Source organism: Camelus bactrianus, chromosome 7, assembly GCF_048773025.1.
Source record: "Camelus bactrianus isolate YW-2024 breed Bactrian camel chromosome 7, ASM4877302v1, whole genome shotgun sequence".
Taxonomy (NCBI): domain Eukaryota; kingdom Metazoa; phylum Chordata; class Mammalia; order Artiodactyla; family Camelidae; genus Camelus; species Camelus bactrianus.
In genome coordinates this window covers 19,064,582-19,080,177 of record NC_133545.1, presented here as the reverse complement: position 1 = coordinate 19,080,177, position 15,596 = coordinate 19,064,582, and the positions used below count along the sequence as shown (strand labels likewise).

The 15,596-nt window shown below is 34.1% G+C and overlaps 1 protein-coding gene across 5 annotated transcripts in view; it reads left to right on the top strand.

Moving 5' to 3' along the window:
- The window catches only part of MKLN1 (muskelin 1), a 312,347-nt gene that overhangs the window by 277,289 nt on the left and 19,462 nt on the right, over window positions 1–15,596 (top strand). For all 5 annotated transcript variants that reach the window (XR_012508085.1, XR_012508086.1, XM_074367050.1 and 2 more), the window contains 3 exons: window positions 8,397–8,544; window positions 9,487–9,601; window positions 11,052–11,191. Coding sequence is in view for 3 of the 5 variants with exons in the window: in XM_074367050.1 (XP_074223151.1) it covers window positions 8,397–8,544; window positions 9,487–9,601; window positions 11,052–11,191 (403 nt within the window). In the remaining 2 variants the exon portion in view is untranslated. The remainder of the gene's footprint in view (window positions 1–8,396; window positions 8,545–9,486; window positions 9,602–11,051; window positions 11,192–15,596) is intronic.

Sequence of the window (15,596 nt, the reverse complement as noted above, 5' to 3'; positions counted from 1 at the left end):
TAATTGGCTTAAGAAGATATGGCAGGTGTCTGTGTGTGTGTGTGTGTGTGTGTGTGTGTGTATACACACATACATACAATGTGTGTACAATACACAAAGGAATATTACTACTCAGCCATAAAAAGAGAATGAAATATTACCATTTGCAGTGACATGAATGGACCTAGGGAATATAATGCGTACTGAAATAAGTCACACAGGGAAAGACAAACATCATATGATGTCGCTTGTATGTGAAATCTAAAAAATAATACAAATCTATATACAAAACAGAAACAGACTCAAATGTAGAAAACAAACTTATGGTTACTTAAAGGCATAGGGAAATGGGGAAGGATAAATCAGGAATATAGGAGTAATAGATACAAACTACCGTACATATATAATAGATAAGCAACAAGAATTTACTGTAGAGCACAGGATATTGTACCTAATGTCATATAATGACCTATGATGGAATATAATCTGCAAAAAAACGCAAATCATGCTGTACACCTGAAAGTAATACAATGTTGTAAATCAACTATACTTCAGTAAAAATACATAATAGACGTTCTCATTTTCCATATTTAGAATTTAAGAATGTGGCAGACATTGTTGGTTGCTACCCTGTAATCATCAGCCCTTTCTTATTAACCAAGTCATGATTTTGTTTAATGCCAAGTTGCCCAGGGGTTGAATTGTGATTAGCCTAAAACAGTAAACAGTCATTGTTATCCTTTGCCAGATTACTTCACTTTCCCTGCCTCCCATGTGACACAGTTATGGCCAATGAGATATAAGGAAAGTCTCCTGGAAGACATTTGGGGAAAGTATCTTCCCTAAGAAAACAGATGCTGAAAGAGTTATTTCTTTCCCTGGTTTGAATGCCCTGTAAAAGGATGTGATCCTTAGAGCTGGTACTAGCAACTTTCAGAGATGAGTGGAAGGCCAGGAGAATTGTAGGGTCATTAATCTAGCACCATGATTTGGTTGAATTGCTGAGCTATCCTGTAGGTGTCTACCTGCAAAAATTTGTTATATGAGCTGCTTAATCTATCATTATTCAGGTTTTCTGTTACTTGAAGCTGAAAAGTATCCCAACAAATAGAGTATTTGTGGAAAACTTTTTATTAAATTTTTTATTTCTGTGGCATTGTTGTTGGGGGGAGTTATGCTATTTATTCACATTTAAATTTCACCAAATACTTAGCTCAAGTATATGCTGGCCTGAAGTTCAAATTTTTGAAATTAAGATAAATGGACAGCTTTTAAGGGTTCAGTGTATTAAACACTGCACAATATATTCAACAATCAGAAAAAAAAATCGGGGGGGTGCGTTGTGTATATCTATATGTAAACAAGTATAGGGACAAGCCCTGCAATTTGAGGAAAAGCCCATTCAGGGTGGTCCTTGGTTGCTGACAAAATCTCCACTTGACTTCAGGCTGGAGACAAACCAAGGAGTCTGTCAGTAAACAAAGACCACTGAGTTCAGGACAAACAGTAGTAACAGGATATTAAGGAATTGGCTCTTGCCAGTTGGGATTGTGGGGGCCAGTCTGAAGCAAGCAGCGCTGGCTGGAGGCAGGAAATGTTGCAGCTCAAGTACAGGATCTGGGGATTAGAACAGCAGTCCAGAGACAGAATGGTTAGTGCTTTCTTCAAAAATTCCTGGGTTTTCCAAACAAGTTCCTAGGATGCTTCCCCCAAACAGGGTCTGTGGCAGTTCTGAAAATTGTTTTCTGTGTCTTAAGTAATTAATAAAGGATATGTGTGTGCATTGGGTCATGAAGCAAAAATTAGTTCATGAATCAGTACAAAAAGGTAAAAAGGTATCTTCCTCAGGAATTGAAATGATTTCAAAAATATTTTTGTTAGCTTTTTATTCTCCCAATAGGGTTCCCTTATGTTACACATTTTGGTAATCTCCTTTTATGTAAATCAAAGAAAGAGAAAAAAATGTGATTCAGACTGTCAGATAAAATATTTCACTTGATTTCCCTTTTAGCTGTCCTATTTCATGTATTAAAGATGCTAAAGAAAAAAACAGGAGAGTTGAACAATTATCATTGTAGTTTCCCGGAAAAACTGTAAAAATAACAGGTTGACAGTAATAGTTGTTTATTGTACAATTCTTATTCTCTGTTTTCTCAAGTAGGTGTCCTTTAAAACTGTGTTTATGATTAACATGATCTTGTTTATTGATCTGTTTGATTAACTTTTCTTTGTGAGTCAGTTTTTATAAAACCTGGTGAAGACTCCTGGCATTCAGTCAAGCTTTTTGGCAGTTGACTCTAAAGCCTGTTAAAATATTATATGTTGCAAATCTTTTATTCTTTCCCCCACCACAGCTACTACCCATTAGAGGTTATTAAATTGAAAGATAGCCTTGTTTTCTTCTTAGAAAGATATTTAATACATAAGACTGTATTAATAGTTATGATATGTTAGAATGAAAGCTTCTTTCTTGGTTTTGACCTTTAAGCCTTTTCAGTTTTTGATAATGCCATTTTTGTTCAGCCATTTTTTATTTTTATGAAATTATTACAGAAGTAATGCAATGTGCATAATCAATAAAGCAGAGTTCAAACAGTGTAAAATGCTATGAAATGAAAAGTTTTTCTGTCAAAGTGGCAAACTTAACACAGGTTGCTGATTCCTTTCCCTGAAATCATCCCTGGCCTACAGGAACTCTTTAAATGAGACACAAGCTATCTCTCCTTGAGTTAATTCTTGCTCCTTCACTGTAGAAACTAGCAGTAGTAGCCCATACCACTAGTGCCAGAATCAAAAGAACAACATTATGGCAGTGCAGAAACCCCAGTGGAGTTAAGAATTGATGAAAATAGATGTGGACTGACCATCTACTCTCAATAATTCATTTCTTCCTCCCCTCCCCTCCAAGTCCAGGGAAACTGCCTTTCACTTCCGCCAAAGGGTTTAAAGCTAAGAAACCCTTGCATAGAAGGGTGATAGTAAATGGAAGTGATAAATTGATCCTTTGTTCCTAGACTTCACCATCAACCTGAGGGCTCTTCCTTGTTTTGTTGGAATAGCTCCTCGAAGAACTTTTTCAGATGCAGTCACTGATGTTATTTATTATTTCTGCTAATCCAAAGATTCCTTTATTTTGCCCTCATTGTTGAGATTGCTAGTTTAACTGGAAATAGAATTTTAGTTCCATATCTTTTTATATTCCAAGGAAGTTTGAAGTTGTTACTCCATTGTATTCTAGCATTCTTTGTTACTGATAAAAGGCCTAATGTTAGTTTGATACTTACTCCTCTGTAGATAATAACCTGCTTTTTCCCTCTCTAGAAGCTTTTAGAATTTTTTTTTATTCCTGATGTTTTGAAGTTTCACTAGGAGCTATATTTAGAGAGAGAGAGAGAGAGAGAGAGAGAGAGAGAGACAGAAATGTAATCTTAAAAACAACAACAACAACCATGCTTAGCGCCCAAGGCGCTTTCAAACAGGATACCTACTTATTTTTCTGTTCAGGGAAATTTTCTTTCTTTCTTTCTTTCTTTCTTTCTTTCTTTCTTTCTTTCTTTCTTTCTTTCTTTCTTTCTTTCTTTCTTTCTTTCTTTCTTTTTTTTTTCTTCTACATTGTTTCACCTCGCCTTCTGGGGTTCTTTTCAGACAATTTTTTTTTTTACTTCAATGGCTTTATTATCTGTGTCCCTTTGCTATCATAATTTCTATATCTTTTTGCTATATATTCTGATAATTTATCAACTTTGTCTTGAGACCACTGACTTTGTTTTTAACTATGCCCATTTTGTTTTCATTCTGTCATTTGATTTTTTAAATCATAGTTTTACTTTTTAACATCTTTTCATACTCTGCTTCTTTTTATGAAAACTTATTCTTGTTTTACACGTTTTTCTTTACTCTCTACAAGGATAGTGAGTTTGGGTTTTTTCTTCTAAGTTCTGTTCCTTTCCGTGATTTATCTTTCCCCGTTCTATTTGTTCATCCAGGCCCCTCTCTTTAGATTGCTAATTTTTTTCCTCATATGTTGTGTGATTCCTGTCTTAACATTAAAATTTATGAATAAAGGACTGTATCAGTTAAGAAAGTTTTGACAGTGGTTTCCTGTGCATTGTATAGGTCTATTTTTCTATTTTTCCCTTAAATCAAACACTGACCAAGGGTTCTGTATGAATGCATAGTACATGCAGGCTTTCTAATAGGGTGAATAAACTGAATCTAGGCAGGCAAGTTGGGACATACATGATTATCAAAACAAAGCACAGCTGCTTTGTCTCCTATATCCTCCCCTAATGTCTGTGGTGAAGATTTGCAGTTACTTTAAGCTCTGCGCTTATTCTTACTCAAGCCCCTGTGTCCTTATTAGAAGCTCTCCACAGCAGTCATTCTCATTGTCTACAACTTTTTGTATTTGATGACTTATTTGGAAATTTTCCATCTTTTATCTCTGATGAGTTGGGTTCTCTTTTTCTTGGCTGTGATTTCTGTCAGTACAATCCCAACTGCTATCTTCCAAGATTCCAGAAAATTTCTTACCTCTTGATGTTCTTGACATAATTTCCTCTTTTCTAGTCCTATTCTTTGGCTTTTATTTTTCTTTTTGCTATAGTGTTGTTTTTGCCAATTCAAGTGGGGTTATGGAAAGGAGGGATAATGTAGTTAATGTTTAGTTTGCTATCTGAAACAGAAAGTCCCAACCTTAGATTTCATAAGCAGCTTCTGTTTGTAGTAAAAATTCAATTCTAGAATGCATACTAGGGCTAGGCCATAATTCTTTTAAGTATATGTAATTATATGTAATTTTTTACATTTTAATTTTTTAGTAAAAATGTGTAAAATCTTCATTTAAGATAAAAAATAGGGTTTTTTCCTTCTGTTTACAAAGGAGATAAATCAAATTTAAAGTATTACAGAAATGGACATTTTTAATAGTTTCTTGGGGAAATTCAGACTGCTTTTGAAGTTAGATAATGAAAAACTTTATTTTTGTTCGTTTTCTATTGAAATGTTTTTTGAATTGTTACTGTATGTGGAATGGAGTGGAAGTAGGAATTATGCTTAAGTACAATTTGTAAAATTTAAGCAAAAGGCCATTAACATAGATATATTCAGTTTAAGTTTGAATTAACTCCCTGATCTTTAGGAACTCTTCAGATATAAGTTCTCATTTTTATTTTTTAGAGAAAGTATCAAAAATACTTTTTAATACTTAGTTTTAGTTTTATAATTACGCCAGCAAAATAGTTTTAAAGCTTTTTTTTTAGTGCCAGTAAAATTGTCTTTTGAAACCTGAAATCCCTTCCCATCTAACAACTTCCAAATATTAATGTAGAATTTTGTTTGTGAGAAATTTGGAAAGGTATGTGAAAATGTTTCACTTAATAGTAAAAGTCTCCAGTATTTATACCCAGATATTTTTTTTTTCTATATTTTGGTTTGGATTTTTCTTCTTAGAACTATAAAGGCAATATATATTGGAAATTTTTATATTGTGTAATTGAAAGTTAAAGTATCCTAACTCCCACCCCACCCCCGAAACTATTATTTACAATTTGGTATTCTTTCATATCTCGTATTTTTTCTATTTACATACACACATATATTTTGTATATAGACATTTTCCTTGTCTTTAGTATGCAATAAAACCTTTATTTGTAAAGGCCTGTAAACTTCAGGATTAATAGGAATGTTGTTCTTGAGAGATTTTATGTTTGAATATTCTTAGAGTAAAATATTTGGATACCTCCAAAAAAAATTTATTGAAACATTTTTATTCTTATTTTTCACAAGTTTCTTTTCCAAGCTTGGTCTCTATTAAGTTAGTGTAGAGACTTTTTTTTAGTACTTATGACATAATTTTCTGTGCTGATGATACCCATTTCATGGAAATAATGCTTCTTTATTGATATTTCCCTACTACTTTTTTCCAGTCCACCCCATTGCACTCATAACAGCCTCCCATTTGATCTGTGTATCTCAAGAGCCTCTCACTTTGCCTATCCATACTGCACACTAGTTGCTGGCAGTCATGTTAAATGATGCAGCCGCCCTGTGGGGAGACATGAAGAGGGTTGGGGAATGACGGACTGCTAATGAGTATAGAGTTCCTTTTTGGAGTTATGAAAATGTTCTAAAATTAGATTGTGATGATGATTTTTCAGTGAATATACTAAAAAAAAATTAGGCTGTATACTTTAAATAGGTGAATTGTATGGTTTGTGAGTGATATTTTGTAAAGCTGTTTTAAAAGCCAATAATAGATTTAAATGTATAACTTTGGGGCAAAAATCAACATTATGCAGAATAAAAGGCATATTATATATGAAAGATCGAAGAAATGTGAAGCACATATTTTCTAGTATGCTTTATAATCAAAGTAATTTTTTATAACTCTTACAGTACAAATTTTATAAACATGGTAGTCTTACCTCCCTAAATATCGTAAACCTGCTTACTGCTTTTGTTTTTGAGAAGCAATGCTTGTCATTTTTCTCTTCTGCTACAAAGCTGCTTCTAGACAAAACGTAACAGTATGGAAGAGGAAGCCTATAAAATTTGGTCTTAAATTCTTCCACATTTTTGCATGCCTCCCCCGACCCAATACTTAAATTCCCCTAATTTCCTCTTGGTGACTCCAGCTCCATTTTATAGAATTCAAAATTTCTTTTCCTCTTGACTGATTTCCACTCCACCCAGAAATTTCCATTTCTTCAGTGGGTCCTTATTTAAGGTAAGAAGTTTGTTGCATTAGTTTATAAGCCATACATTTCTGATACTTGCATTTTAAAAGATTACGAAATTGGGGTTAGAAAATGTTGTCTATGAAGAGCCAGATGTAATTGTTGCCGTTGCATCCCTGCTATTATGGGTGAAATCAGCCACAGACAAAACATTAATGAATGGATGAGCCTAATTTGACCCCAGGAAGGTCAGATCAAGCCATCGTGTGTCAACCCATGTTATAGAATTCTTAATCCAAAGGCTCAGTATTAAAGATGAAGTGGGATGAAGACATTTAAGTGCAATAAATTTAGGCATTTATGTCCTCCATGTCTACCACTAATGAAAATAATTTTTATTTCTATACTGCTTTTCTTTCTTCCAAGGTTATCTGAGGAACGGAGGTCAGAACCTAGGCACTTTTGAAAGTTTACCAAGGCTTATTAAGGGAATACAGGATTTACGTAACCACTAAAGACTGTATAGCATGAATGTTGGGTTACTATTAAGATTAGGTTGATGTAGGTGTGTGTATATATAAATTTAAATTTATTTGTATATTGATGCATATAAATTGCATATTGTGTTATATATGTGTGTGTAATTTTTTAATATGTTTACTGTGGGGTACATTTGGATAGTCTGTAAAATATCCCAAACAAATTTATTGAATTTGAATGTAAAATATGAATGAATTTAAGGTGAACAGGGAAAAAATAAATACTGTGTTATTTGACCCTGCTAATGTAGATGAAGATGAATGAATATCAGTATGGTTAGCATCTCCTCCAATAGTATTCTGTATTGACTGAAGTGTTTTACTTCAACCTGATGTTTGTTTAGCTTTTTGAGTATATAATAATTGCTCATGTATAAAAGAAATGTAATTTTGAAACAATGGCATTGTTTTAGATCTATGGCAAGTATGTTGTGAATCATAAAATTATATTTCAACTAATATTTCCAAGTAACAATAATGAGAAGCTTGGCATTTGCCATATCAGTGTTTCACAAATTACTGGATAATGCAGAATGACCGTCACTCATTTGATGGATTTCTGAAAAAATAAAACATTAACTCTGGCGAGTTTGAGCCACTCAGAAAAACAAAATGGCGTGTTTTATCCCCACATATTTTATTTTATTTTTCTTAGAAACTGTGTCATTTCATTGTATTTCATGAGCAGATATTTTAGATGACTCTGACCTTATTAAACAAAACTGTGTTTCACTTTTGTCAAGTTTTTTGTTTTTCCAGGTCAAAATTTGAATATTTTATCTCTGCTATTAAATTAGGACTGACCTAGATAATAAATCAGCTATTGCCCCTCCCCGCAATAAAAATGATTACATTGCATACCTTTTTCTACCTCTTCCCTTCCTCTAGCTCCATTCTGGTAGTTAGCATTCATTTATTTGTTCAGCAGATACTTGGGTAACTGTTATATACCAAGCACTGTTTTAGGCACTAGAAACAGTAAACTAAGCAAACTCTGCCCCTGTAGAGCTTATATTCTTGAGTTGAGAGGAGGCAATAAACAATTGTTTATTGTTTAATATAAAATTTATGTAGTATGTTAGGAGATAAGTGCTATGGACACAGGTAGAGCAGGGTAAGGATGTATTAATCTTTTGTAGAGAGGTTACTAACTGTTAATTAATGTCAATATTGTCACCTTATTTTCTCTTTCAATTTGTAGTTCCGATGACAGGATTCACACAGAGAGCAACCATTGATCCAGAACTGAATGAAATACATGTCTTATCTGGACTCAGCAAAGACAAGGAAAAAAGGGAAGAGAATGTCAGAAATTCTTTCTGGATTTATGACATTGTGAGGAATAGTTGGTAAGATGCTCTTGTCTGTGCTGCGGTTTCAGTGTAACATATATTTGAGATGTTGGTTTATTCAAAAGAAGAGAGAGATGGAAGGCTTGTGTTAATTTTTTATGTCATACATTTTAATTTCCATATTGGGGAGCAGAAAAGTCAGTGTCAGAGCCTGTGTATACAGTCATGTTCAGCAAATGGACTTTACCTCTGAGTTATTCAATTAGCAGATGTTTCCCGGTCTGAGAATCAAGAGAATTGTATTTTAGCCTAGCTTTTGCTACTAAGTAGATGTGTGAACTTGAGAACAATATATTTTTAATGTTCCTAGGTCTTAGTTTTTATAAAATGAAGCAATTTGACTAGACCAGGATAGGGGGTATTATGTAGCATTTCAAACCAGGGCCCTTTTGTCACAGAGCATCTCACAGAACTGTACATTTTGCTTTGGAAGACACTGACCTAGAGGATCCAGCTCTAATGTTCTGTGACTACTGCATAAGTAAATATTCTCCAGCACTTCAGAGAACTTCCTCCATTCAGTAATGGAGGGTGATGTTCATCAACTAAGGAATTTATTATTTTCTAAACAAGACATTTATTTACAGTAAAAATGAGAACAGTCTGTTATTAGCTTTTTTATTGTGAACAGATAAATGGGATATCATCTCTTTGAACCTTTGGTGTAGGCCTTCATTATGCTGTTCCTGTTTCATAACATGAAGTAGATTGTTCTTAAGTGAGGTTTTTGATGGGCATTAAAGAACTTCAGAACTCAGTTGTAACAAATTCAGATTATTTTGTGAGAGTGACAAGAAATTTAAGATTTGATGTAAACAAATTTATAATTCTTCTGTTGTTAATTAGGTGTGCAATTAATTTGTTTGCTACAATTGTATTAACATTAGGTGTGCTGCTAATTTTCTAGGATAGAATGCCTTAAAAAGCAGTGTCTTGCAGGTCTTGTGTCTATAAGAATGATCAAGCTGCAAAGGACAATCCAAGTAAAAGTCTTCAGGAGGAAGAACCATGTCCAAGATTTGCCCATCAGCTTGTATATGATGAATTACACAAGGTATCTTAACTACACTGACCTGTAGACTTTCCATGACGTACAATCTGAAGGAATCCCAAAATATATCTTTTTCTGATTATTTTTAAGTAATTTGAATAAAAAATTATAATACATAACAGACATTTACTAGAATATGTAGCAGACATTCAATATTATCCCTAAAATTCCCTAAGAGATTAATCATTTTTGCATAGTCCATAATTCCTGGCACTTTTCTTCTTTTGAAAATGGTCAATGGCTGCTGCTTCTTAGCTGCATAAATCTGATGTATAGCATGGCCTATTGTTTCTACAATATGAACATTCAAGTAGGTGTACAGTTTTCAGCATTTGGATACCTTTTTCCATGATATGAAAAGGTGTATATAACTTCCTGATTTTAGATTTTCCCATTGTGTGAGAGGTCTTTTGTCTTTATTTTTCCTATCTGTGACTGACATATCTTTTCCATCAGCCTTGTGAAAACAGTCCTGAATTCTGAAGTTTTAGTGTCACTAAGTGTTCAAGAGTGGTTTCTTTAACTATTTCTCCCTTAAACTTTACATATAGTTTAATAATTAGGCTCAGATTATGTAGTAAATTACTGATATAACCTGTATTCTTTATTCTTTCTGTTTAGGCCATACATGATTATTTGATCTCTGTCATTTGAGAACTTTAAGTAAAAGACACCATCGGAATAAATGAAAGCCCTTTCTCTGAAAGTCTCCCAAATTAAAGGACAAATGAATTTCCGTCTATAGAATGGAAATAATACATATGTTATATAACAGTACTGATTATAAATGTTTTCAAAATTTCAGGAAATGCTTTAACACTTCGAGTACAGAATATCAGTAAAACAATAATTAATATAGTGAAATCATTATTGCATTCCTTTCATGTTTCTTATTTGGTAATGAATAATAGAATAATATTTAAAAAGTTACTTCACAAATCACATGTGCCACTTAATATTTGGCCTTAAGGCTAAAGCAAAATTAAGATGCTAAAATTTTTAAAGTTTCTAGTTATTGTTGACCTTCAGTGATTCAACTTGTGAATTTTTTTAAAGATATCATTTGTTATTATGATCAATACTTGATTAATTTGATAATCCCCATTATTTGTTGTCCTAAGCAAACTCTGTATCTTGAAATAGCTTCTTAACTATGATTGCTTTTGTTTCATGTCTTCCATTGTCAGTGTAACCTTGATAATCAATTTATTTTAATATACGATGTAACCTAAGGAAGTAGCCACATTACTTTAAAGTAAAATGGAAACTTGAGAAAAATCAGAAGAAGCCTTTGCTAGAAATGTAATTATGTTTTAGTTTTTTTTAATATGGGTAAAGCTAAAGAAGTTACTTATTACACACTACTACCAGAATGAAGAATTTTACTATGGCTTCTGTAGTTTCTTGAGTATGCATACATTTTTTAAAATCTGATTTCTTTTATTTATTATAGGTTCATTATTTATTTGGTGGAAATCCAGGAAAATCTTGCTCCCCAAAGATGAGATTAGATGACTTCTGGTCACTGAAATTGTGTAGGCCTTCAAAAGATTACTTACTGAGGCATTGCAAGTACCTCATAAGAAAACACAGGTATAAAAAATAGTTCACTGAGAACTTTTATTTAGCATTGTCAACTATTGTTGGTATTACCTAAACTTTGGAGATATGACTGTCTTTGGAAATTTAGTGACATGACAGTGTAAATACTGTGAAGATAATGACTTTTGTAAATGTCTTGTTATTTTTGTTTTTGCTTTCTTCTTTCAAAGGGAAGTACAAAATGAAGATAGATCTTGATGCTAAAAATTACTAAAGATAGAGCAAGGAAATTTTGCAACTGTTAAAATAATAAAAAAAATTTCTCTGAAGCTGATGAACCTACCTTCAAGTGATTCAAGGCCTAACCACTACAAATTGTGTCAGTTTTAGACTGCTTACATATGCCTGGCCTGTTGATGACTCTCTTAACAGTGAATGTGACGATCCAGTTGACTAAATAATACCTTTATAATTTATGTTTCAGAATACAACTTCAAATATGGTTATGGTTTTACATCATTACCTTTGCCATTTAATTGCAAAATCACATACTCAAACATTTTCATACATCTCCTGGGTCACTGTTTGCTTTTTAGCCTTAGCAGGTGATAAGCTACTGAAAAATGTAGAAAAATACCTCTGTCCCCTTGGTTACTGATAGATTATAATAAAAACTTAATTTGGAGAAAGGGAAGGTTAGCTTTTAATGATGATAATAACTACCATTTACTGAGCAATTTTTGTGTACTAGATCCTGTATGTTATCCTCACAATAAGCCAGTGGGGTAGATACTATTATTATCTCTTTTATAAAAGAAGAAATGGAGACATTTTTAAATGGGTTGTATAACTCATCTAGCATCACTCGACCATAAATGACAGAGACAGGATTTGATCCTGAGGATTCTGACTCCAAAGTTTACCACTGCACCACCACCACCACCACCACCACCTCCACCTCACACACACACACATGCATGCATGCATACATACATATGTATGTTTATATGTTTATTATATAATTGTATTTTATACAAAATATAAATACATTAAAATCTGTGTGTAGGTATAACTAGATTTGTGTTTCTTTATCATATCATGTTTACTTATTTCTTACTCTGCTTTTACAAGTTGTGCTTGAGAGATGTATTGATAACAGAAGCTAGTTACTTCTGTTACTTTGGCATTACTATGAATAATTAAGAGTATTTCCTATAGAATCTTTAGAAGAAAGGGTGTGAATCTTCACATTGGCTGGATGGCTAGAGATAAATTCCTTTTTATTAACAAGATTTAAGGTACCTTCAGCTAATATTTATATTGCTAAAATTTTATTTCTTGGTACTTTACTTAATGTTAAACTTTGTTTTTTAAAAGGCTAAGACAAATTTGGGGAAATCATAGTGTTTTTTTTTCCCTTCCTTCAGATAGAATAGCTGTAGTTGGAATATTAAGTTGTGCTTTTAAAAAAATTTTTCTGACCAAAAGCCCATTAGAGATTAAAGGAGACTGTTTAAGAATTGAAACTTAACTTACAAATGCTTTCCTCTGACTTTTTTTTTTATGGAAGTACTGGAGATTGAATGCAGGATCTTGAGCATACTAACACATGCTCTACTGCTGAGCTATACCCACCCCTCTTTTTAAAAAATTATTATTCTTTTTTCTTTTTTTATTAGTAGGCTTTATTTTTTTAGAGCAGTTTCAGGTTCACAGCAGAATTGAGCAGAAAATACAGAGTTTGCACACAGCCCTCCCCCTCACACACATTATATACTCCCCTGCCCTCAACATCCATCATCAGTGTGACGTATTTTGTAAAATCGATGAACCAACATGGATGCATTATTATTAACCAAAGTCCATAGTTTACATTAGGGTTCACGCTTGATGTTGCACATTCTATGGGTTTTGACAAATGCATAATAACATGTAGCCACCACTATAGTATCATACAGAATAATTTCATTGCCCTAAAAATCCCTTTTGCTCCGTCTATTCATTCCTCCCTCCCTCTCCCCAAGCCCCTGGAAACCATGATCTTTTTATTGTTTCTGTAGCTTTGCCTTTTCCAGGATGTCATTTGGTTGGAATCATACAGTTTGTAACCTTTTCACACTGGCTTCTTTTTCATTTAGTAATATGTCTTTTAAGTTTCTTTCATGGCTTGATAGCTCATTTCTTTTTTTTTTTTCTTTTTTTTTAACTACATGTATATTTTAAAATTTACATATATGTACTGTTCATTGTTTTTAAGAACGTTTAGAGCTTTAGCTTTTTAAACTTTCATACTTATCAAAGGAATAAAGCCAACCACAAAATAAGAATTAACTCAAAAAGATACATAAACCGTGCTATTAACAGCAACATTATTTACAATGCCAAGATATGGAAGCATCCTAAGTGCACATCAATAGCTGAATAGATAAAGAAGATGCAGCATATGTATATGTAATGGAATACAACTCACCCATAAGAAAGAAGTATATCTTGCCATTTGTGGCCCTTCAGTCACTTTTTTTTTCACTTCAAAAACCAGAATTTTATAACTGGAATAAATGTTTCCATTGCATTAAAAACAACAAAGTACCTAGATATAAACTTAACCAAGGAGGTTATCTATACTCCGAATACCAAAATGACACAAAGAAATGGAAAGATTTCTTGTGGTCTTCGATTGGAAGAATCAACACTATCAAAATGGCCACACTACCCAAAGCAATCCACAGTTCCAGTGCAACCCCTGTCAAAATACGACATTCCTCACAGAACTAGAACAAACAATTCCAAACTTATAAGGAACCACAAAAGACCCCGAACAGCCAAAGTAATCTTTTATAAGTCTTTTTTTTTTTCTCTCTCTTTCTTGTTTTTGTTCTCTTTTCTTATGGTTTGATGACTAGAGAAGGTCCTTTAACATTTGTTGTAAATCTGGTTTGGTGGTGCTGAGTTCTTTTAGCTTTTGTTTACCTGTGAAGCTTTTGATTTCTCCCTCAAATCTGAACAAGAGCTTTGCTGGATAGAGTATTCTTGGTTGTAAGTTTTCCTCTTTCATCACTTTAAATATATCGTGCCACTCCTCTCTGGCCTTTAGAGTTTCTGCTGAAAAATCAGCTGATAACCTTATGGGAGTTCCCTTGTATGTTATTCGTTGCTTTTCTCTTGCTAATCTTAATATTTTCTACCTATCCTTAATTTTTGTCAATGTGATGACTGTGTTCCTCTTTGGGTTAATCCTGTGTGGTACTGTCTGAGCTTCCTGGACTTGGGTGACTGTTTCCTTTTCCAAGTTGGGGAAGTTTTCGGTGATCATCTCTCGAAAAATTTTCTCAGGTCCCTTCTCTCTCTCTTCTCTTTCTGGGACCCCTTATAATGCAAATATTAGTGCATTTCATGTTGTCCCAGAGTTGTGTTAAATTATCCTCTTTTGTTTTCATTCTTTTTTCTTTTTTCTGTTCTGCAGTAGTGATTTCCACTAATCTGTCTTCTAGCTTACTGATTCGTTCTTCTGCCTCATTTAGTCTATTCTTGGTTTCTTCTAGTGTGTTTTTCATTTAAGTGATTTTATTCTTCAACTCTGTTTGGGTATTCTTTGTATTTTCCAACTGTTTGCTAAAGACTTCGCTCATGCATCTGTACTCCTCTTGAGTTCTCTGAACATCTCGGCCATCATTACTTTAAACTCTTTCTGAGATAAACTGCCTATCTCCTCATCACTTATTTCTTCTTTTGGGATTTTATCTTGTGCCTTGGCCTAGGAGATACTCCTTTGCCGCCTCATATCGTCTATCTTTTTGTTCTTATTTTTAAGTAAGTTAGTTACGTTTCCCGACCTTGGAGAGGTGGCCCTCTGTGGGAGATGTCCTATGCATCCTGGTGGTACACTCCCCTCTTGTCACCCAAGGGTCAGGATCCAGCCAGTCCCAGTGTAGAATATGGCCTGTCTTTGTGGATTCCTTCCACAGGCTTTGGGATTGTTGTTTTCTTGTTTCTAGTATCTGCCCCTGGTGGATGAGGCTGAACTAGAGGCTTATGCAGGTTTCCTGGCTGGAGGAGCCAGTGCCTGCCCACTGCTGGGTGAAGCTTGGTCCTGGACCTCTGGTGGGTAAGGCCGTGTCTAGAGGCCTTTGTGGCTTAGCAAGTCTGCTGAGAAGTGTAGCTGTGTTCCCACCCTGTATGTTGTTTGGCCTGAGGCTTCCCTGCAGGCTGTCGGGTGGATCTAGGTCTTATGCTAATGATCCAATCAAGATGTCAGCCCTCCAGGAAAGCTCATGTAGATTAACACTCCAGGAATGTTGGCCATCAGCTTTTATGTCCCCTGGGTGAGCCATAGCCTTCCCGTACATCCCCAGGAGACCCTCCAAAAAAGGCAGGCAGGCCTGGCGCAGGTTCCTATGAAATCACTGCCTCTGTCCTTGGACCTGGTGCACGTAAGTTTCCGCGTACACTTCCCAAG